At 38.0% G+C, this 25,281-nt stretch overlaps 2 protein-coding genes across 2 annotated transcripts in view; one reads left to right on the top strand and one right to left on the bottom strand.

Moving 5' to 3' along the window:
* Nucleotides 1–12,135, bottom strand: part of Smp_041370 (hypothetical protein) — a 37,440-nt gene extending 25,305 nt beyond the window's left edge. The window contains exons 1-5 of the mRNA XM_018791036.1: nt 12,047–12,135; nt 11,651–12,012; nt 9,400–9,880; nt 6,440–7,063; nt 4,349–4,499 (exon numbers count right to left, since the gene is read on the bottom strand). Of these exons, the coding sequence (XP_018645745.1) occupies nt 4,349–4,499; nt 6,440–7,063; nt 9,400–9,880; nt 11,651–12,012; nt 12,047–12,095 (1,667 nt within the window). The 5' untranslated portion in view covers nt 12,096–12,135. The remainder of the gene's footprint in view (nt 1–4,348; nt 4,500–6,439; nt 7,064–9,399; nt 9,881–11,650; nt 12,013–12,046) is intronic.
* Nucleotides 12,136–18,889: 6,754 nt separating this feature from the next.
* Nucleotides 18,890–25,281, top strand: part of Smp_144740 (4.1 G protein, putative) — a gene marked incomplete at both ends in the record, with an annotated part of 28,152 nt that continues 21,760 nt past the window's right edge. Inside the window, 2 exons of the mRNA XM_018791035.1 lie at nt 18,890–19,391; nt 23,462–23,759. Coding sequence (XP_018645744.1) covers nt 18,890–19,391; nt 23,462–23,759 — 800 coding nt within the window. The remainder of the gene's footprint in view (nt 19,392–23,461; nt 23,760–25,281) is intronic.

The raw sequence follows: 25,281 nt of genomic DNA, 5'->3' as shown, positions 1-25,281 counted from the left end.
AGGGAGAGCAAGAACATAGGGCTACCTCTTTCCATTGTTCCATCTAAACAGGAGGGCCGGGCAGGATTGATCAATATTATCATCAAGGACACATTGGAAACAGCTCTGACGGAATTAATTAATTGCGGTGTTGATATTGGAAAAAGACTTTTCGGCTTTGAGTATGCAGATAATGTCTTACTGTGCTAATGGTTCACAAAAGCCAGATACACATATACTGTCTTCAAGCTTCATAGTAGGACTTTGCAAAATCTTAGGTTCCATTCCATATCCTTTTAGTAGTTGTATTATATCGGCTTGTTACGATTTTCTAGTCACACATATACTTCTTAAGAACATGTTGCGTTGTTAAACAGTAAATTTGTGGGGAATGGTTATCCACTTAAACTTATAAGTAGATGGAAAGTTCATGGTACAGTGAGATCTATCGTAGCCTCGGTGGAAAAAAGCCTGTATCCATTACTTTACCATTCAGATAGCCTTTTATTACAACAAAGGCTTAAATGAGTCATCAACAAAACGTATTGTGCAGCGAAGATGGGTTGGTGTCTGACGAAATCTCTGCACGAATTCAGAAAGCCCGTTTGGCTTGCCAGCTTACGTTACCTATGACACAGACGAGATATCCGTCTATCAATTAAGGGGTGAGTTTACTGTGCGGCACTTTGTTCTGTTCTACTTTACGGCTGCGAAACGTGGTCATTAGGGGTAGAAGATACTCGTATGCTACCAGTATTTGACCACAGATGTCTTAGAAATATTGTTCGCATCTGCTGGGATCACCGGTTAAGTAGTAGTGAGGTTATTAGGGAATGATGGTAAACCAGTTGATGAGGTCATGAATCTTCACCGACTGAGATGATTGGACCACGTGTTACGTATGTCTGAACACCGATTACCACAACGCGCTATGCTAACTAGTATTGGAGACGGTTGGAAGAGAGTTAGGGGCGGCCATACCAAAACGTGGCATCAGAGCTTGAAGTCACTAACCTCTAGTCTGAGCCATGTTGGTAGATGCAGACTACTTGATTGTCGTCCGCGCAACTATCGTAACTAATGGTTGGAGACTCTAGGTGACATGGCTCAGAATCGGTCACAATGGCGCAGGTGTATACACTCTTTATCTTCCCTTAAACCGTGAGATTAAAATTGCTTCATATCTGTCTTTCTTCCTGCGCTATATTCTTATATATAACCTTTCTTTTATATATTACCACCACTAAATTAACTACTTCTATGAATCCGGTGTTGATCTTGTTGTGCTAACGAGGTATGGCAACTTGAACCGATGCATATGTGTGCCTGGTCCTACGTTGTAGCTGACTGACTGAATTGGACACAATGACTGAGAACACTAAAAATAGTAAATTAAATGTTAAGAAAAATCTACTAAAGTGATGGGGAAATTTATTTTCTTCCACCATATTGAAATATGAAAGGATCAGCAAACTTTTGCAGAACAAAGTAGACAAGGAACAAGTTAGTCTCGACCTATTAATCTTTTCTTCTTTTTATTTATGGCGGTAATAATAAACAATCACTATTAGGTCTGACCTCTCACTGCGCATCTCTTCAACTACTAATATTGAAGTGGGACAATTATGTGAAAATATTTCACTGCAATTATCTATACGTAGAAAATTGTTTAGAATCTGTATCAGTTCATGAACACATGTCTATGATATCATCTTATATGATGCATGGTGGTCATCTAGTGGAATGGTCTAAGATATGTGTTTTGTGCTTTATCAAAACTCATTAGTTGGGTGTAGCAAAATTCAAGTGTTTACATTCGCTCTGAGGCTCAAACATCATGTCGATTTCTTCAAACGCTAGAGCGCTATCCACTACGCTATTGGGTCACTCAGCTAATAACAGAGAAAATAAAAGTGTTTTAAGTTACGAAACATTTTATGGTATTTACTATTTGTACGAAGATGAAGCTATGGTTTGGTGATTAAAGCACTTGGATTTCAGCAAGGTCTGAACGTCATCCCATCTACATATGTTTACATGGGGAGGTGGTTTCAATACCCCTTTGATATCAGGGACAAGCGTTAGGTATAAAGTGCGGGTTTCATTTCTCTCAATAACAAGTTAGTAACTTATAACACTCATATTCTTTAACTGCTTAGTTTTTTTTATGGAATCTAATAATGTTTTTAATTTTGTCTATTACTTTACATATAAGCATCTTGTTTAAGTAAACAAAAAAAAAACATTCGGTTGGGTATTGGTCACGTCTTTGTTATCAATACATTCAGAGAGTTAAAATTAATAATTAGATGTAATATCATGTGATGATGCATTATCTATCAATCATCACTGTTTTATTGATCATTTTAATAGTCCCAAACTTGAATGATTTTAACACGTATTCATTCTCTGTAATATTCACCCACCACGAAAAAATAGGGCTCAAATCCAAATTCATTAGTTACTATATGATAATGAAGTTATTTTTTATCACCAAGAAAATTTGTTTAAATGGGTGGTGAACTTATACAGTAATATTCCATATGGTAAAACCAGTACCGACAAAATGATATAACCAATCGTCAAAACAAGAAATTTAATTTAATAAATGAAAGAAGATAAAGTATTACATGTTCACATTCAAATAAAATCACCATTAATTTCTTATTTTGAATTAACATGATGATTAGATATGAACTGCTGATTCGTAGATACATCACTATAAACTGTTGGTCGATAAAGTCATTAGCACAGGAAGTCTACAACTTAAACTTATTGAAGCTATTTGACATACTTCACTAGAAAACAAACTGATCGACATTAGTATAGAATATAAAAAAGCATGGTATAATGATCTAGACAGTCGATAAGCAATTTAAAGCTTGGCAAATGTGCAGATCAGTACAAGTGGCCTCACCACATCACAGTGAAATGAAATTATCAAGATGAATACCGCGGTATTATTATAAGTGCCCCCAAATGCCCTGGTACGGCCGAGGGTGGGGAGGGCCCGCCATCCCTCTCGAAATGCTCTCACATGGCCACGCGTATACAATTACTGACAGGGAAGTCCCACTCACTGCCTTCTCACAGAGAGGGTGTTGTTTACGAAATTGAGAGAACGAAAAGAGAATGTCCGGTGCTTTGACTGGGTTGGTGGATATGGAGGATCTACTTAGTGGAGTTGGAAAACCCCGATTCCAAACCAGTGATGAACATAGGGGCCAGGATCCTGATGGAACAAACGGCGTATAAACTTATTGTTGGTCACCGGCTAACATAGAACTGCATCTCCTTACGTTGCTCCACTGCCTTGTGAATTAGACCTCAGGATCGAAGACCCAGAGAATGGCACCCTAAGAAAACCACTTGCTTCGGTTTGGGCGCCCAGGCAGTATCCCAGCGCTCACACATATCAAATGATTTGTGTGACTCACATACATTTGGTGCTTCCTTGTGCCAATATTTATGTGTTTTAATATATTATAATTATTATAAGTGGAGGAAAAAAATAACTTTAATTAAGTCGATTTTATGCAATTCAGCATACATTATAACCTAAAGCATTATCGTCAATATTCCATACGAAAATTTAACCTAATCATAACCTGAAAAACCACAACTGCGTATCACCGAAAACAGTGTAGTACATTTTCCTATTACGAAAAGTCCGCTTAACAATTGATTAGAAGTTTGTCCCCAAAGAAAGATTACTAGGAAGATAAACGTCCGAATTACCCACTATGTAACTTTCCAATTTTCAATGTCTTAATTAAATAACTATGTCATAGAACGGCAAGCTTTTATAAAATCATTTGAAATCGATACTATAATAGTCCACATATTTTCTAATTGCCTATTCTATAACAGAACAAGGTTTGAGTTGACAGATGATGCTTCTTTACCAGGTACTCCGTTTTGGTCCATACATTTTTGTGAGGATAAGTGATACTACCAGGCTGTTCAAGACGAAGTATGCGAGTCTGAACCCGTAAGTCGAGTGCTTTAACACATGCACCGCAGGTCCAATGGGGGGCAAAGTACAAACACCCCATAGTACCTTATTCAGAAAAATATTATAATAGTAGTTGTAGAATTAACCCAGGATTTCTCGCGTTTAAAGAAAAATATCCAGTAATCCTTGCAATTAAAGTGTAACGTAACAGGAATTCGATGCAATATTTTATAATTTGAGCGAAGAATTTCTTTACTAAACTTGCCTCGGTCCAAGTTGCAACACCTCATTAACACAACAAGATGAGCACCAAATTCATAGTAGTTATTTCAACGGTAGTAATATATAAAAGAAAGATTTCATATAAGGATATAATCTTTTTTAAATATTCTGTTAATTAGCTCATAAACTTACTTTTTAGCTCCATTTGATGTGCTCCTTGAATTCCTGGCCGCTTGACTTTGATGCCTTTTTTGTAATAGCATGGCACCGAATATAATCAATAATATGAGTAGTACACAAAAGCATATTCCAAGAGCTACCGCCCAACTAGTTGGTGATAAAACTTTTAAAAAAGAAGAGATGAACAGATTTTTGTTTACTTCAATGTAATAATGAAATAGGATTTAACTGCTTAGTTGATTTTTTCAGGCATCATGAAACGACTTGAGGAATGATTAACATAACTGTGAATAGATTGTTTAAACGGTTTCGAACAAAATTAACCAGTAAATGGGTTTTGGCAGATGATGATGCAAATGTCACTGGAAAAACAAGTTACCAAAAGATGACACATGATTTTTTTTTAAATAAGTCGATAAGTCGGCTGTAGTCAGTTTATGAAGGTACTTACAGTACTGTGGCCAGCTTCAAGTTCGATTATCGATACTGGCGGTATTTTGTGTGGAGGTACAGTTATGTGTATAAACGTCTATAATCTGATTTCGAAGATGGGACATTCTGAAAGAAATCCTCATAGGATACATGTTCAAAAATATAGGTGTGAAACTCAACAGAGCATAAGCTTTTTGCTACTTTTGAATACATATAAATGGCAACAAACTAAAAACCTGGAAAATATGAAGTCGACCACTAAATGAGACAAATAAATACCAGCCAGAACAATGACAATAGTCACAAACAAGCACTAAGAATGAAAATCCATGTCCAAAAAATAGACGACAACAATCGAATAAGGTTACAAGCTGAAAAAAATAAACCATTTATTGTGGGAAACCGTAAATAGTCATATCTGTTTATGCGATTTTAGTTAATAGTTTTAGTCCAGGTTTGTTCAGAAAGCTTATATTGTAGTTTATGTAACGGAATGACTTTAACTAGGCAACTAATGAAAGCTAGAGAGCACTGAGCAGCTGTTTCACTAGTATGAGACACCCCAGCAATAAGGACCCATGACATTACTAGGGACTGGGATCAAAATTTTCAGCCCCAACTGAAGTCGATTCGTGATGAACATTACTTATACAATAATTAGAAAATGACCGTTGCTTTGTTGATATTTTGAACATTCAACTAAAGGTAAATAAGCAAGCAAGTACAAGTCCATGAGCTCGGTTTTTAACCACGACTTTTGTGCGAAAGATAGTAAGATAGTCTGGTTATTCAAATCAAATCAGCTTGAGTTGAACTCTAAACTGCAGCTCAGGAGTCGAATGTTGAGCACTGCAACCACCAAATAGTTTCTCATTTTCTCCTATTATCTCAGTCATAGAAAACGTACGACTTGGGACAAACTAAATCGACTCAAACGAATGATAATTCCAACGATCCTACGGTTACACTCACAGAAATAGCTCAGCTCAACCGCTTAAAACATTATCAAACATGAATTAGGAGCATGAGTCAGTGGTAATACCGTTGTAACTCTTTTTGGTGTTAGTCATGACTGAGAAGGGTGCAATTTTAGTAGGAATGAAATTTTCCCTCTAACATTCCTATTCTTGTTCCTATATGATTTTTTCCACTTTGCTTCATCTTTAGTGACACATTTCTTGTTGCACAACAACATCGAACATTTTGAGTTACAAGCAAGTAATCAACAAATAACATGTGAACACTCCAGTTGATTTTGTGGTTGTCAGGGTTGATTTATTTTTATTCATTTATTAGGAAACAATAATTAAATTTTTTTCCAAGGTTGTTTTACGACTGAGCAGCAATGTAAAATAATTCTAATGTTTATCAACGCAAATACTGAACGCTCAAGATGGTGTTGGGAATTGATATGAAGATTTGACTTCGAACCAATGAACCACAACGAATAACCCCGCTGTCTATTTACCTTTTGGTGTCTAGATCTTCATATCATGAATTACGACCGTGACCTAGTACTGAGGCCCATAAAATTATTGAATTTGCACTATTCATTGTTTTTATATTATGAAAATACACTGTAATTCAAAAGCATTCTAGTGCTAGTACAGCCTTCAAACCACGGTTGTACATAAAACTAGATTTACTATACACTCAATTACACTAACTTACCAGCCACTACAAATCGAGTACGAGTAATTGTTCCATTCAGTCCCAAGAATGTTGTATCGCCTGGAAGAACATTGCGAGCAGTACAACTCAGAAGAAGTTCAACGCCTGGAGTAGCGTTTGGTGCTAAATAAAATGTAGCTCCTTGTATACTATATTCGTCGGGTCTGAGACCTAGTTGACGATGCCTCTCGACGGTGGATAAACCAAGCCCAGGAACACGGTGAGCACGTTCATAAGGTTCTTTTCCGTTTCCATTTAGCCACTTGTTATCGGGACCCACCGGGACTTGATGAAGTGTGCCAGAAGACGCAACAGATGAGCTATCCTTACTCTCCGTTCCAGGAGGAGATGGTACGATCTGCTGTGGAACTATATCTAGTCCTGCATTAGTAAGTGTTAATTCCCTAGTTATAGGGTCATCTTCAATTAAAGGAGGTAGTCGACCACCCTGACGTAAAGCGTCGATTTCTTCAACAGTAAGTGGGTTGGGTGGACGTAATGGTTGTGTAAGACGGAGGGACAACATAGGCGGTGGGTGTCCGTCTGCATAGCACGTTATCTCCGACCCAACATAGATAAATCCTTCACGAGGACGTGGCAATAAATAAGATATTGTAGTTGGATCTACAAAGGCATAAATATATGAGTTATGGATAAAGCTAAAGCTTAAATAAACACAATAAGTTTTAAACAAAGATGGATGGTGGCTAGCATTGGAATCCAAGACGCATGTCCCGTCCTAACCGAAACTCGTCAGCTGCTTGTGCCTGAATTTGAGAGTTGATGTTCCATCTCTGCTTAAAGTACTTGTGGCTTAATGACAATATTGAGGCAACCCGTATAGGATGCACATATATCTAAACAGAACGATCAACTGCAGTCCTAAACATCAATGGGAAAATTCAAACAATCAGACAATAGCTATAGGAACTTGCAGCCCAGGTCAACAAAATGTTAAGCTTTTGAACTTAGGAAAATAATACAACACGACGGAGATATCATATTAAACTTGACAAGTGAGGCACCATAAACACCAATCGGCTATTAGAACCCGATATATTTGCTATTTATGACTGAATAAGTAGACTGCATCGCGAATTTTAAGTCACTATCAAAGTATAGAGGAAGTTTATAAGTTTTATAGTTTTCTTCACACAATCTAATAGAAACAAGAGATTTGGTGTCAGTCAGTTGAAACGTGGAACCTGGTATGTATGTATATTGGTTCAAATTGCCATAACCCATTAACACAGAGAGATGAAACTGTCAAATCAAATTCCAGAATAGTAGAGGTTGTAACAGTATGAGTTGGTGATAGAAATGACTAGGCATCAAAGATACCATTCAAGAGTGTCAGCTTTTAGCACTAAATATTTCAGTGCGAAACTCTAATTCCAAGCTTTGTGCACTAAACGTCTAGTTTCATAAGAAATGAGGACATGGCGCTACATCTAATGTAGTATACTAAGATGTGCGCACTACGATAAATATGTTAAACGATACACCTTCAAATCAGAAAAATGACAATGACTAAAGTATAAGATTTATGTAAGTAATATTGGAGTGAGAATCTAACGAAGGCGATTGCTTGTTTTTATGGAGAAATTTGGAATGTATTGTTTAGGTTTAAATGATTATACCTTAAGGTGGTATGACCCAGGAATCCTAGTGACAGATAGAGCCTTGCTTTATTGAGTTTTTCACAATCCTATCATTACAGAACCACCACTCTTTAGTAGTAGTTTTTCAGTTCACTTAGATATTTGACATAGTTTTTTGCAACCACTCGCCGTTTTTTATCTATAACAAGAGAGAATTAACAACCATTTGCCTAAACCAGACTTCAATACATCCAAGTGTAAGCTGAAATGTGTATTTTCGAAGCATTGTTGGAATAGCGTGGAGACAGAATGAATGAGTCTGTTCTGAGGGTTTTAGGTAAAAAAGAAAAGAAACAGTAGGTCGATTGATGAGGCCAGAAGCAATCAGTTGAGACGGTAATGGCACGTCTAGCAAATACTTACCAAATTTTCAATATTTCCTGCGGTAGTAGTACGTTGAGGAAAGCTACTAAAGAGGAAATAAAGATACAGAATGTAACCATGAAATCAGACTATTGATCTAAGTCCCGTTGAAAGATGAAGAATTGGGACCCTGACAGTAGTTGTAATATGTGGTTGAAGGCATTATGTGACATGGTCCTAAATTCGTCCCAATGGTTGTTACAATCCAATTTCGGGAATTATAATAAAACGATAATCACGTCAACAATAAAAAATGGGAACTAAAAAATCAGTAAACCATGGGGTAAATGTTTACAAACAAAACGAAACTCCAAGAAATGTGAAATATTGTTATATCCGAACGAAGAATAAATGAATACCTAGGATCTATTTATAGACCATTATATATATATTCTTATTCTATAGCTATTAAGTAACTAGGTTATATATATACCCTTTATCATAAGATTTTATTTGACCTATTGACCACCATTACACGATTTATTATACCTAAGTTATTCCCAGTTTCTTAGTTACAGTCTCTCACAATCACAGCCACTTTTTGGCTGGATCTTGTATAATTATTTTATGGTATGATGTGATCTGGTTTGCTTGTACATAAACCAAGAATGTCTGAAATATATAACTCACATAGTGCAAGCTGATATTGGCGTTTTGGGCTCAACAGGCAGGGCTAGGCAAGAAGGATCAATAAGGACTTTAGGCTTCTCGTACCGGTCAACACGTCATTGGTTTGGTACAGTAGCAAGGTCATATAAATTATGCTCTGACTGGCAACCTTATTATGTGATAATTAACAAGGCAAAACCACATTTCTAAGCTAAGAATAACTACGAATCTTACGAAGACGTCACCCAACTGAGAGTTCAAAGTATCCACCCAGAGTAACAAAAACCACCTTAAATAGAGATCAAAATAGTGTGTTGTCATACTCACAGTATACTGTCAATATACGACGTGTCTCTTTTCCACCTAAACGGCAAACAACATGACAGTCGTGTGCTTTTTCATTAATGGTTAGACGAGCTGTCAAAGTTAAATTATCTTTACTGGATGAAACATGACCAAGACGTAGAATTTGATCAGCATTCTTTCGTGCAACATATGGAGCTAACTCGGCTAGTGTTGGAGGGGAACGAAAACCATAAGCTGCATAAAAAACTTCGTAGGCTAAGTTTTGTTTAGCTTGAGTGACTCGATCGTGTTCAACAACAGCTGTTGGTGGGAGAGGACATTCAATACTGAAGCTTATTGGAGCTGGAGGTAACGAGCCATCTGTCGAACAGTCAATCCGAACATTAGAGCCTGTAAGGAATATTGGGGGATCCAAGCGAAGATTGGTTGGTACATTATGAATATAGCGAGAGGGCTCTTTTAATTCCATTGACATTTTCACAAATGTAGGTTGTTTAATCAACTAAAATAAAAACCATGTAAATCATTTTAAAATCATGGTGACAGAATAACACTTTAAGGCTTTCTGCTATTATTTTGGAAATAGCTTTCGTGTTGAAAATAAGATACAAAAGGTTAATAAATGAAGAACAGTAGAACGAGTTTGTCAACCTAGCCAGACAAAAAATCTATTTGCAACTAGCATTTTTTTATTTACAGTTTCGTAATATCGTACGCATTTCCCTCGAATATCCCGTTGTCATCTACATTCAAGAGGAATCAACACGTCAGCTTATTTGTCAAAATGTCAAACAATTAAAAAACCTTGGAAGCAATATGAAAACAATAAAGTTTATGAATTAAACCAAATGAATTAATTTCGCAAGATTTCGTCGGCTTTCAGATTGAATTTAGATGGTATGGCAACTCGAACTGATGTACGTACGTACGAAGTTCTACGTTATGACTGACTGACTGAACTTGGACTGATGCATATACATGCCTGTAAATGATTGACTTACTACTCATTCACTCGGGGACTTTACTGTGCCGATGTAGTATGACAGCTTGAACTAATGGATGTGTCAAACTTTACGTTACATAATACTGATTGACTACCCGAAAAACTATTCAAATGAAGAGGAGTTTTAAAGCCTTATGATCCTGGGCTTAATCTCTGGTAACGATCATAATACTAAGACAAATCAGCTGTCCCAAACTATTTGTTTTTTGGCGTTTATTTCTTCAAAGTTGGTCAATGGTGTGAAACTTAAAATATAAAGGCGGAAACCCATCACATTTTCCATCCAATCATCATCATTAAGTGGAGCTCACAGGTAACACGAGACGAACATCTATAGGATAAGGATTAACCAAACACTCCACTATTAAGTATAAACGGCATACTTGGATGTTTAGTAGATTTCAGCATGCACTTATTGCAGTTTCACAGGAGTTGAAATTGGTTGGACATGAAGAAAATTACGGCTGTGGATATGACTTTTTGAGTGCGAACTATTTCTTAGTGGTGGCACACTTTGATGTCACCAGAAAGACCATACTAAACAGCATTAATCTTTACTAGTTGTCTCGTTCTTTATGAATGTCGTTACTTAAATTTTCAGTTAGTAAAGATATGATATCATTACAAAATAAAGTAATCCTCGTAAGTAATGAATAAGTTTCTCAACTTCAAAATAAAAGTAGACACTGAAAAGCAAATAACTAAGCATTCCTATGTACCTAACTTAATAATTAAATTGCTAACAATAGATCTAGTAACTCGTTTTAAATAAGAAAGCATAAAGAAATCCCCGGGACCATTTTGATTAATTAGCGAAAGTGAATCAAAATTTTGTTCGCCTGTAGTGTTCCGTATACGACCGCTGCATACTACTACGACAGTGTAAGGACCCACCTAGTTTATGTCTCATGGTCTGAAGACCTATTTAGCATTAAGCAAGTTACTGAATATAAAGAAATATGGAGATACACTTGTCAAAAGCCAATATTCCGAACACTCGAAAAATTATCAAGATAACATTAGCTACATTGCTTTTGCTTTCTAAAGAACTGTATATTTATAAACCTTACAACTAGGCTTACAGTTCAAATTAAACATAGTTGTGCATTAATAACGAGTCACTATTTTATTGACAGCGTTCAATTTACAAATACCTCGTAAATTTTCTTTTGAATCATCAACTGCCGCATAAAGAACAATAAATGCACTAAAATTACATGTTTTCATTTGATAAATAATTGTACTCCGCAACACAAATGTAAACTGTACCTGAATAGTTTCGGTGAAAATTGCAGGTGTATCTGCAAGCCACAAGGAATACATGTCCTTATAGTAAAAAACTTGCAGCAGCTGTCCATAATGGGATTCATCTGCTGTGAAAGTAACCGAGATTTCGTTTTGCGGTTTGTAAATGCACGAGAAATATTTCTCTAAAGGACCTCCACACTTGTCCTTTTGAACGCGGTAAGCCCTTTGACCACCAATGTCAAAACTGAGGGCCGAGTTTACATCATAGTCAGCACCTCCAATTGGACTAAACACCCACGTAACAGTTTGTCCTAATTCAACGGGAAATAGTGTCTTTGGCCATACAGTCACTGAGCTGATAGAACTGGGCTTCATAGATGGTTCTGAAGGTCTCAAAATGTGAAAAAAATATGTTACCTGCAAGAACTAAGCCAAAATGCATGGCCGCAAGCAATACAAATGCCATAACTACCTACTTTACAAGCAAAGCATCAGCTAGAAAACCCCATCAAAACACGCGGATCTTTCTGCCGGGCTTTTAAAAGTATGGCATCGAGTGAATTGGAACAAAGCTCTAACTTTGTTGAGCGGAAGTAATCAATTATTTATTTCCTATAATCTGTAATCAGGTAGACGCGGGAAACTCTTGGTTACGGAGCCATATGTTTCATGATATGCTTCTTCCAAACGGACAAAGTGGCACCCAAAATCCAAAAACTAGTGTAAATCAATCGATTTTGTTCTTCTTACGTCTTGATACTAAGATACGATTACATAACATTAGTTTCTTTCAATTCAGGTAGTTCGGTCACTAGTCTACTATCTTAGTGAACTTGATATTGATCGCGAGATCGGTATGTTATATGCAAGTAACCGTAAACTGGTTAACTTAGGCTAGATTTACTTTGAAGTGTCGAGCTATGATTCAAATATTCTCTTTCTTTCCGCCACTTTCGATCACTGGATTGGAAATCGACGCCTAAGCAGGTATGGACATCAGTAATGCGATATTCTGAGTATTGATCAACCTTTTTTAGCACAAATGGACGCATTCGTCCTAGTATAGTGAGCTTTCTAGAACCATCACCTATCATGTTTGAAAAAATTTATCAATTAGTTGTGATATGGAAGATTTCAACATAAGAACAGAAAGTAGAGGAAGGACTTAGTCCCAAGAGAAACAATCAACTAAGTTCATTAAGACGTTAAACGAGTAAGTAAATGGATGTCAAAAAAAATTTCAGATTCAAATTTCAGATTTGTGTAGTGGGGGCAGAATGCCTACGATCTATGATATTCTCCTTCAATTTTTGATGGTTCTTACCATACAGCAAATCACAAGACTAAAACCGTGGCTGCTGAAGAGATTTTGATGAATAAGATTGAATGGCATTGTGAATATTAATAACAAATAATTACTATGGGCGAAATGTGAGACATGCTGAAATCTGGCTGATAAGCTGTAAAAGCGTCCTTCTCCGTTTGTTCATAAGGTTAGCCGTTGACCCATCTGCAAGACGGTAAAACTCGGATGAGTAAATCATCGCGAAGTTTTCCTTTGAAACTTAATGAAGATGCCACAGGTATTTTATATATATATATATATATATATATATATATATATATATAGTGAAGATAAAACGAGACTGAGAAGTTAATGTCATCCCATTGTATATTCATACCCTGTGTTGTCCACTCCGAATTCAGCATTTCGATATCCCATCGGGATGATGAGGTCCTTTCTTGAGCACTTAGCTATGATTGATTGCAGCCTCTGATAGAACTGATCTTTATCATCGTCGTCGCTATCACTAGTGGGTGAATAACATTAGATAACATTACTTTTGATCCCCTCCTACCTCGTTTTGAATGCCGCTTTGATAATTCTGGATGCATGAGATTCCCATCCTACAAGTGCATTTTGTGCTTTTCTGGATAGTATTAGAGCAACTCCCTTAGTTTGTGGAGAATTTTCCTCTTCATGAACAGAGTACAGCAGAATTTCTCCCGTATCTAGCCTTTGCGTTCCAGCTGGGGTCCAATAAGTTTATCTGATTCCAAGTACTGCCAATTTGTATCTCCTCATTTCCATTGCTATTTGACTGGTCTTCCCGGTCTCCCACATTGTCCGGACGTTCCATGTACCTATAAAAAGCGTTGCTCTGGTTGTTAGAAGGGGCATCGGCCTCGCGAGTTGGTTTTCTGCTGAATGTGGTTATTAACCCCATGCCCAACCCTACTCCTTTACCCGGGCTTGTGACCGGCAGTAACTCTAGAATAGTCACAGGCGGATTTAACCCCGACTGGTGATGGTATCATAATCAGTACCGAACATTTTCTAGAAATTGCAGAAAACCCTGCAATTACTCGAACTAAAATCGACTGACACGAAAAGCAATTCGGGAAACTTCTCAGTCGACACGCACTAACTGCAACCGTAGCCGGCGAACACAGCCGTCTGTTATACGTTACAGATGAGTTAACAAAAGTTCGCTACCTCTACGAAAACATTAGAGAGGTTAGCGTTCTTCTAACAAACTCTAACGACCGGTTTAAACTTACAGGCGGAAAACGGAAAGTCTATCGCTACAAATGGTAAAAACTATGTCCATCTTAACGTGGGTTTACGCAAACCCATCCACTGGATTTTCGTTGTTTCTATGCTAATCATTAAATAGATCTGCTGCAATACCACATTCCACTAATCGACACACGCAAACGAAGGCTAATAGACGGTAACACTAAGTTATCTGTTTGCATAACTCCTTTTTCTGGTTGCAGATTATCTCCTGTTACAATTAAGCACGCCATAGACCCCTTGTATCAACTATTACTCAATAAATACTCCGAAATATATCAACCACAACCAAAATTACTATGTGTAACCAGCAATGTTACACGTCACATCTCGACTACAGGACCACCTGTATTCACAAAAGCACGCCGACTGACTACCGAAAAGCTGAGGTTAGCTAAAAACGAATTTGACCACATGATAGACTTAGGAATAATTCGACTGTCAAATAGCTCATGGTCATCTCCTTTGCACATGGTTCCTAAAAAGGACAGCAATGATTGGCGTCCAACTGGTGACTACAGGTGAATGAATGCGAAAGCCATTCCCAATCATCACTCATCGCCCCACATTCACGATTTGACAGCTACCTTGAAAGGTACAACTGTCTTTTCGAAAATCGACTTTGTTAAAGAATATAACCGGATTCCTATGACCACTGACGACAGTCCCAAAACCTCTATCATAACTCTTTACGGACTCTAGGAATTTTCACGCACGCCTTTTGGTTTAAGAAATTCTGCTCAGACTTTCCAAAGGTTCGTAGATGATGTAATTCGAGGTCTGAACTTCATACATGCGTATGTTGATGACTACTTAATTGCAAGTACGGACAGAGAATCTCATCTCCAGTATCTGAATATTGTTTTAGAACGACTGCAAAAGTATAGCATCACCGCAAACATTCAGAAATGTCAAATCAAAACTGACTCCTTAAATTTTTTTAGGACACACAATGGATGCTCAAGGCATCCGACCTCTGAGAAGCAAAGCGGCGGCTATTCTGGATTATCCAGAACCGACCATAATGAAGCAATTACGCACATTTAACGGTCTTGTGAGTCTCTATAGACGGTTCATACCAGACTCAGCGTCCCTTATGAAACCTCTAACCGACTAACTTCGTGAAAATGCGAAATCTATCATTTAGGACGATACTGCAAGAAAGGCATTCTCCACAATTAAGGAACTTGTCGCAAAAGCAACCATGTTTCACGTCAGGACACCCAAGCATCCATTAGGATCTCAGTAGACGCATCCGACTCAGCAATCGGAGGAGTCTTATTATAACGGGTTAACTACACCTGAAAACTTTTGGCATTCTTCTCGACACTTGCTGGACATTGAATTGAGGTACAGCATTTTCGGCAGGGAACTCCTAATTATGTATTGTGTTGTGCGGCACTTTCAACATTCCACTGAAGGCCAAGAATTCACTCTTTCCACTGATCACAAACCTCTTACTTTTCCTTTGTGCTCATTTTCGGACACGATGCTCTCCTCGAGAGTCTCGACAACTGAACTATATTTCCAAGTTTACTTCAGACATACAACACATTTCTGGAGCGAACAATGTAGTTGCAGACACCTTGTCTCGTAAAACTTCCTTGAACAGTTTCCAAAAAGTCGACCTTTCTAAACTCGCCCCGCCCTAAAAAGAAGACACTGATCTTCAGCACGAATTATTTTCAACGACCTTAAAACTCCTTATTAAACAGTTGGGGACAGCTCAGGAAACCTTATTGTGCGATAAATCCACAAGCAGGGATCATCCAATTGTGCCGAAGCATTATCGAAGCAACGTCTTCAACACGCACAAATTATCTCAATCAGGTGTTCGTGCATCCATCAAGCTTATGGCAGAACGGTTTGGCTGGCCTGATATGAATTAAGATGTGAGGGAGTGGGCTCGCTCCTGTGCAAGCTGCCAGAAATCTAAGGTGATTAGACACAACAATTGTCCCTTAGGTTCTTTCAAAATTCTGAAGCTCGTTTTGACCATGTTCATCGGGATTTGGCAGGTTTTTTACCAGATTCAAATGGATACTCTTATCTCTTAACTTGCGTAGACCGTTTCACTCGATGGACAGAAGCAGTAACCATTGTTGGATCCATTTAGCAAGTGAAAATCCCTCCATGCATACACTTGTGATTTCTTCCTTACGCGTTCTTTATTTGTATATGTTGTTAACATTTTTGATGCTAATTAAGACTGTGACGTTTAATTTTCTTGGTTTTATTATCGTTCTTTATTGAGTCTCTATGTTCTTTGCTGAACTGTATCTAGTTTGTTTTAATTGCTATTATTCTGGCGTCTGCCATATTGACTGCTGGCTATTTGATTGCGCGGTTTGATTTTGACTGGGATTGTGCATCTTTGGTTGTAATTTGGAGCACTTTCCCAGATATTGAAACACTGTGTTATAAAACAGCTGCTCAGACGGAATTTTACTTGATCTATCCAGAAAGGATAGAATAACGCTTACCTTTTGGTGTTTTTGATTGAATATTTTGGTATCAATTGTTGGTTGAATAACCGGGTGATAATATTCGTTTAGAACCGTGTCACCCAAAATACCTTGTTTTGATTTCGACTGGGGTACGAGTGTATAAACTATTCATCGGTTATTCGGCCACATCCAGACCTATTGGAATCTAGGTTTGGATTTTACAGTTCTAAACGATTATTAGTTGGCTGCTTGGAAGAACTTACAGTTCTAAACAAATATTAATCGGCTAGCAGCTTGGTTCGAGTTTGCAGTTCTGAACAAATATTTCTTGGTCGGTTCTTGGCTATCGTGTTGTGCATTACAACCTTGGTTCCCTGAAATTTGGTCGCTTCGTTTAAGATGACAAAACCTCGTCAAAAGAAGATAATTTCCAAGCTCGATGGTGCTGACGGACCCAAATTAAGCGACGAATCCCTTTGTACAAAGCAAGTGCCTTCTGATGCCTTTATGTCCCACGGTTCTGTTACAGTTAGGGCTAATTATAATGATAGTGATTCTAGCTGTGATTTAATTGCAGATGATCTAGAAAATTTTAGTTTAAATAAAAAGCGAGTGTCTAAGATGTCAAGGCCTAATGTAGTGTCTAAACTCCCTTTAGTCGGTCTAGAATTACCTAAGGTTGAACTAAGTTATTTTGACGGACAGCCAAAACAGTATTAGAGGTTTATAAGAGAATATGAAACCTATATTGCATCGAGGGTCGGTGATGATAGCCAACGTCTACTATACTTGATACATTACTGTAAGGGCAAAGCGAAGGCAGCAATTGAAAGTTGTGTGGTAATGGATGCCGCGGCGGGTTATAAAAGGGCCAGGGAGATCTTGAAGCGATTGTTCGGACAGACTCATGTAATTGCCCGTGAGACTTTGGAAGACTTGTTCAACTGTGTAAACTTTGATTATAATAATGCAGAACATCTGTCAACCCTAGCCATAAAAATGGAAAATTGCGCTATAATTCTGGAACAGGTGAATTATACTGAAGATTTGAATTCTCTGGCCACTTTGGAGAGATTGGTGAAACTGTTGCCTCAGCCCATGCAAGTGCAGTGGGCAGAAGTAGTAGATAAGTTGACCGAGGATGATAGAGAACCAACCTTTGCCGAGCTTACCAAGTTTGTAGCAGCCCGCGCAAGAGTGGCTACAAGCAGATTTGGACGGTTTGCAGAGCGTTCAAAAAGGGGATGTAGCACCAGGGTTAATTGTCATGTGTTATCAGAGCACTGTGATACTTTGACTGTGAGTACTAAGTGTGGTATATGTTCTGGCAACCACCCCGTCGATAAATGCACACGTTTTTTAGCGCTTAAAGTGGAAAATCGATGGTCTCAAGTTAAAAGCAAGGGTATTTGCTTCTCGTGTCTTAGACAAGGTCATAAGGCTATCGAATGTAGATTGAGCAAGCGCTGCACCGTCGACAAATGTACGAAGAAACACCACCCACTATTGCACAATGATCAGACAGTAAGCGGCTCGGAGGGAAATTCCACTGCGGAGAATTATTGTGGATTCACTAAATCCTTAGATAGTCAGGTGTGTTTGGGAACGATTCCCGTGCGGTTGAAATCAGGGAATACTGAAATTGTAGGCTATGCCCTTTTAGATAATGGCTCTGATGTGACATTGATTAGATCAGATTGTTTGAAGTTGCTCGGGTTAAAGGAGGATCAGACGTCAGCGGTAGTACAAACCGTAGGCGGTAACAAAACTACAGGGGTTACAAGGGCGTCTTTTGAAGTATACTCTCTAGATGAATCCGAGCATGTTAACATTGAAGGAGCTCTGGTTGTGTCGCAGATACCAGGACATAAGCCGACAAAGTCATTAATGAACAGCTTGGGCAAGTGGCCGCGTTTAGACGATGTGCCCTTAGATATTCTAGATTCAGGCGAAGTTGTATTGTTGATTGGTTGTGACGTTCCAGAAGCCCATTGGGTACTTGATCAACGGTTGGGAGGAAGAAAAACTCCGTACGCCATGAAAACGATGCTAGGGTGGATAGTTTTTGGACCCGCATCTGATCTGGACCATAGAAAAAGATTCGGTTATGATACAACTGGGGTACAAAATATAAGAGTCCAAGTACGCAAGCCTGATGATATGAGTTATAAAAAACCCAACAACACGACCGAGCTAGATTTTAAGCATATAAGAAGGGAAATAAACGACACGAACATGAATGCTATTAATCGAGGTAGAAAGAATCGTGAATTACAAAGAGAGGCAGAAATTCTTGAGAAGGAACTTAATAAGTATGAACAGGGTCATGATGCCTACGAGACAATCCTGAGGGACTACCACATTCTAGAGAAACGGCTCCAGGAAGCGAGACGAGACCTTGATGCCGAAAAACTACTTGGAACTGATTTGGAAAACAAATTTCTTATTCTTCAAGAGCGTTTGTGTGTGAAGTCTCGATTGTTAGATGAATGTGAAGGGTTAGCAAAGCACGGTTTTGAAATTAAAAATTCGGCCGACGGATGGAAGCAGGGTGGATATAAAGGCCAAGTAATTGAGAAGTTTAAATCGATTCGAGACCAAAGTGCGCTTCAATCAGAAGAATATAAAATACCTGGAGGAACCTTTGAGAACAAACGTAAGCGATTAAGGTCGTCAGCTAACGTCGATGGTGAACATGACAGTGACCGGGGTTCTAAGCTGGTTGTAGCTGGCGAACGTGTTAATGAGGTTTCTCAACGAAGAGTGAAGTACTTCGCGACTTCTCTAGCAAAGAAAAGAAACAAAGTAATTGTGGTTTCAGATATTTCCACCCGCGGAAAGTGGCCTTTAGGAGTAGTTGAGAGTTGTGAAACAGACGAAGACGGAAAGGTTAGGACAGTGACAGTTCGTAATAACGGGTCTGTTAGGAGGGGTATACGTAAGGTATGTCTCCTAGAAGGTTCCAATTAGTTAATTGTTAAACGTAGACAGGACGAGTAGGCGTACTGTTGTAAGTCCTGCCCGTTCTTTTAGTGTAGAATATGCGATTAGGTGAACCATGGCAAAAAGGGCATCAGAATAGCTTGTGCAGCATGGAGGGATTTTGGGGGCCGGTGTTGGATCCATTTAGCAAGTGAAAATCCCTCCATGCATACACTTGTGATTTCTTCCTTACGCGTTCTTTATTTGCTATGCGTTCAGTTGAACCTGCTTCTACTCGACCGCGTGAACCTAAGTACTATATAATCGATAAAAACGGAACTAACGTTAGCATCAGCATCGATCACATCAAAGCAGCATATTTAGAAGAAAACCCAACCCATGTCGATTTTCCTTCGGCACAATCGAAAGACACGAGTTCTTCACTTACGATAGCTCATTCGATAGCCAACAATCACGGTAATACTTTGGTGTATCTGAAAACAGACTCAAAACAACGCATTCTGAGAGGAGAGTAGGATTTACAGAACACCTAAACGATTATCGCTCGTAGGACACTGATTAACGTGTTGTTTCGTCTCCATTCTTTGTATTTTATATGTGTAAAAAAAATTTTAATTTGCTTATATATATTTATCTCAAAAAACAAAGTTTTTCTTTATTCGTTTGCTAGTATGTTCACCAACATGTGTATATTAAATTTGTCTTCGAAAAGAACGAAAAAAAGATTCTTTAGAAATCGCGTTTACGCTGTCGCATATGTAGGAGTTTATCAACCTTTGTTTCGCCCGCTTTGTATCTCTACGATCTTGCGAGTGTGATTCAACATATGCTTACATATTGTGGAACATCAACGTTGATGGTCTATGTCAAAACGATTGGGGGACTACTAGAGTTAGACGAGAATGGTGACGAACCGACTAACGCTGAAGTCACACCTCGCGACCAGCCCTTACGTGGATTGAACCATCGACGCATCAGAGGATCATGGACGCTATGGAGACTGTACAACACAAAGGACGTTATTACAAGAATATATTAGTTAAGGTACAACCACGAAAGTACAGAAGTGAAAGAACAACCACTGCCGCGTGGGCCAGTCCATGGCGTATTATTGACTGGTGCGCGTTGACTATCCTTGACCTTGACAGGGATCGATTATCTGTTCGATATTCAGTGACATTTCACCGACCCCACTATATCGTTTTGTTTTCTTTTCCAGGATGGCTGTGAAAGACGGAAAAAGTACGACGAAGTAAACGATGATTCGAAATTTTCATTGTACCTTGTTTCTTTATTACTATATTGTACTACACGGTCCCTTATAGTAAGAAAAGACGACCAGAAGCTGCCAAACATAGCAAGCTATCAGAAGAGTGTTTGCCAACGACAAACTCGCTGATTTAAACTTCTGGCTGGTCATATCGTAGGGTCATCACTACCCCATTGGCGGGAGGAGTGATGTGCAGCGGTAAATAAATCCCCAAAATCAATATCTCCGTAAGTCTTCGACATTTGATGCTGACCACATTAGTTTTAATGGACCTAGCTGAAGGTGCCCGGTCATGCATCCACACCAGTTCATCAGTGGGAACGCCGTGCTCAACATCCCCTGAAATCGCTAGCCAGTCTAGATCAGTCAGTCCTCGATATATTGATAGCCTATCAAATATATCTTCGAGCCTCCTGGCTTCTGACTTTTGATTTCACTAGGCGGGTACGATTCATAGTAGGTGTTACTGGTTAAAGCTTTGCCAAACTACAAATATCTGTGGCATCTTCAACATGGTCCATCAGGAGGAAATCGATAGTGTACTATGATAAAAGATGGTTGTCAGGAAGACTACTTGGTTGGAGCCATGTAAAATCTATTACTTAACCGTTGCAAATCCAGGGTGTGATACAGCTAGGCTGTGTTTGGAATCCTCAGCCAGGATTCTTCATCAGCGTATGGTGCAACTGGAGTAGATCTCCATTCTCCAACGAGAAACAATGGAAAAAACGCTGAAGTGTGAGCTGAATAAATAATTTGCGATGTAATTCAGATATATCAGCTCGCAGAAAGGAATCACGAACGTATTGTACATTGAACACGGTCACATGGTGAAAAAATAAGAACCCCAACTATCACGGTAACTAAAGTCGTGCTCATTCGAAAGTAGCTTGACAATTAGGATGAGTTGTGCCCTGGACACCAAGTGTTTTGCCGTTCAGATGAAACTCACTTTGCTGGATGAAAATTTTCTTTACTACTCCATATCTGTTAGTTGAAACCATTTAAGCTTAATTTACCTTAATTATAATAGGCGAAAACAAAGGCTGGGAAGGTACTCAACAATGTCGTTACTCATCTTAAAATAACTCACCCTCAGTATTTCGGGATTAAAGTACAAGATAGAATGCATAACTGGGTAGGAATATTTTTCGAACTTATTAGATGAGTGTAGTCAGCATTGGCTTCATCTTCAGAAAAACATCTTGTCTCAAGTGAAGTTACTAGGTGAGTTTTCAGTTAAATGAGATCTTTACCATTTGTTATATAAGCGAATACATTTGAACTCACTTCAAACTAGGTTCTGTGAAAACAATCAAATAAAATTATGTTAATGAACTACTGAGGTATGGTGATGAGCTTTAGGAATCCTGAAAAACCTATCCGGTTTACCTTTTCATGGGAAAACGTGGTTTCTTTTGAATAGTGATCCACAGATAATTTAAGGTAGAAACCAGAAATAACGCATGGTTGGCACCGTCTTTGGAAATTCGATTGGCTGTGAATGAAAAATTTTCTAGATTTCTTGAATATATCCACTGTTACGGTGTAGTGGTTTTTACGTTTTGGCACTGACAACTAACGTTCATATACAAATTTTTAGTGTCCATGAGACTTTTATCATCAATCTATTATGTTTTTGATCACCGTTGCTATCTGTGATTTTTGTCTCCACATGAACTCGTGATCCCTTTTAACGGGTTTTGAATAGAATTAGATGGATGAATAAAAGTGATATGTATGCATTTGGTCAGCCACAAGCCCTTAAGATCCGTCCGCTCTTTATACTCCTCTCCATCTTCTTTTGTTAAAATTTTTTCATTTGATTAATGTATCAAGTTAAACTTGCGTATATGTGGTTTCATATTATTTTTGTCCGTCATAATAGCTATTCAGTACTATAAATTCGTCGTAGTACTGATGACAGTTAAGTAAAGCGACTCTGCGGGAAAGTAGGTTTTCTACATATATGTTTTCAAAATATGTCAGACGTTAATCACTAGAAGTGCATTTACCTTGATATACCCTTTATTGACTATCATTATCAATAACAATCATGACAATATTTTGCCGGTTCGCTTACTGGCCATGTACTTGTCTTCATGATGAATCACTCTGTGAAGTTAAGTACTCCTTTGAAATATTTCTAAATAAGCCTCTCTAAACCGAAGTGAGTGAATCGCGTTCAAATCTAAAACTTAGTAGTTGATAGTAAGATCCTTCAATCCTCTGTCACTGTTTCAATTCCAATCTGTAAATTGCAGTTCTGAACTCTTCTCTCATCACTTTAGGTCTAATAGCCGAGTAGATTCAATAGTATCCGCATGGTGCGGCTGAAAGCCGAGTGCGTAAAACCATACATGGTAAATAGTTTACATCATATCTAATGGTATGTGGTGTCTAACCTCGTCAATTTTATAACAAAATGCATTCATTACTTGATCTGTCCAATGTGGGTAAATCCATCAGCAATGAAAACTGTTTGATGTTAATGTGTAGGGTCCATTTAATGGGTCATTAGCCTTTACCCTCACTGTATGCCAGTTAAAAGTTATTCAGGTTCAAAAGAAAATTATTTTCTTTCAAATTTCCAGATAGTCCACCAGTCGTAGAACAATCTGTGAAACAAGTGCCAAACCGTCAAGATCCTCAGTGTATACCATTAAGAAATGTAATTCCAGTTGAATCACAGCCAATGACCAGCCTAACGGAAAAGTTCATCTCTTCATTTCGAACATGTGGTCTGAAAACTTGCACATCAACATCAAGACCTGGATCAACTCATGCCTATGTTAAAAATGTCCACAAACCACTTACTTTAATTTATCAAGCTTATCTTGGTATCAAGTATTACCCTCCAGATCCAACAATTATTGCAGATGAACAAACAAGGTTTGGATACTCTTTTCATTATTGTAGACTAAATAACTTCTCGCACATTATTTTCTAATGAATATATTATTTTAGATTAATATGTAATTATGACTGGCATGTTGTTCATATAGTTACTTATAGATCTTGCAGTACGCTCACCATTCACTCTAGCCTACGTTAAATTGCTGCAAGGGGTTATTGAGAGTTTGTCGATCTTTGTCTCATATAATCTCAAATTATCTCATCAACATTATTCTGTGTGACAGTCAGGGTCTTTATAAGTCTGTCCTAATATAACTAGAATATTCATTTTGATTTATGAATGATGACGCAAGAATTTGACCATCTACTTATACCATTCAAAGCACTGGATAGCTACTTCGTCATATTCATGCAGTTCACAAAAGCATACACTCACAAATTAAATTAGAATCGAAATAAATACAGTATGATGTCCAGGTATGCTTTATACGATTTCAGCCAATGAGTTAGTATATGCTCCCTGGAATTTTATTTGAAAAGGACAAATATTTTGCTAGTATAAACCATTTAAGGAATGTGCTACACAAATGGATTGATAGTATCGAAAGTAAAAAAGAGCAGTTTCATCAATAAGTAAATGGTCACAAATGATATTTAACAGAAGATACAGTTTAATGAAAAAATATAGTTAAAAGAAATTTTTTACTCCCTAAAAGAAAGGATACCTTCTATATTTTGAAAACGTATTACAGCAAAATGTAGCTGAATTGGCAATAACCACCACCTTGTGCCATCTTAATGCTGTATTGAGCCATTGAGATAAATTATTTTTAAGACTCCACACAGGAAGTGAGGACGAACCAATACATGTTTGTCCTAGCCTATCTTAAATACCTCAACACCATATTATAAGATAAAGAAATGTCTACTGTATCCACCTATCCCCAATAATGACAGCCAGTTTACAGTTTATAACTCAATGGGTTAACTTTCATACTAGGACAGTTATTATTCATTTTATGTCAGGATTTAACTTGAGAGATTTGTGGTAATACGCGTTAAGTATCTAAAAATTAATTTACGTTGAACTTCACTGGAACAACTAGGTCTTCCTAAGTTCCTATGGTTTTCTAGCTGGTATCCATTCTCTGAAAAGTCAGAAAATACTAAATAATTTGTGGATTTATCCACTGGTTGGTTGTTAAGTATTATTTGATATTGTGTATGTTTAGTAGTGGCACTGACCGAATCCTATCAATCTAGTCACAATGTAGTCACTAGTCTTAGTGACTTTACATTACATGAACTACATTTCAATGTAAGGGGGTTATTTGTAGTCGGTAGAAGTGTAGTTTATATCCGAATACGTGGAGAATGAGTGAATCTAGATCTCTAAATCTAGAAGACCCCGAGCCTAACAAGGTGTACCTGAGACATTGAAACAACTACTCACTGAGTGATTTGAACCCGTTTAATCTAATTACACAGTTTGAGCTATCAGGGCAGCAAATGACACAAAGAACTGAGATATCTACGCTGATTGGTCAGCGATTACTGC

This window comes from Schistosoma mansoni (assembly GCF_000237925.1).
Source record: "Schistosoma mansoni, WGS project CABG00000000 data, chromosome 7 unplaced supercontig 0100, strain Puerto Rico, whole genome shotgun sequence".
Lineage (NCBI taxonomy): Eukaryota > Metazoa > Platyhelminthes > Trematoda > Strigeidida > Schistosomatidae > Schistosoma > Schistosoma mansoni.
This window is presented reverse-complemented; position numbering and strand designations above follow the sequence as displayed.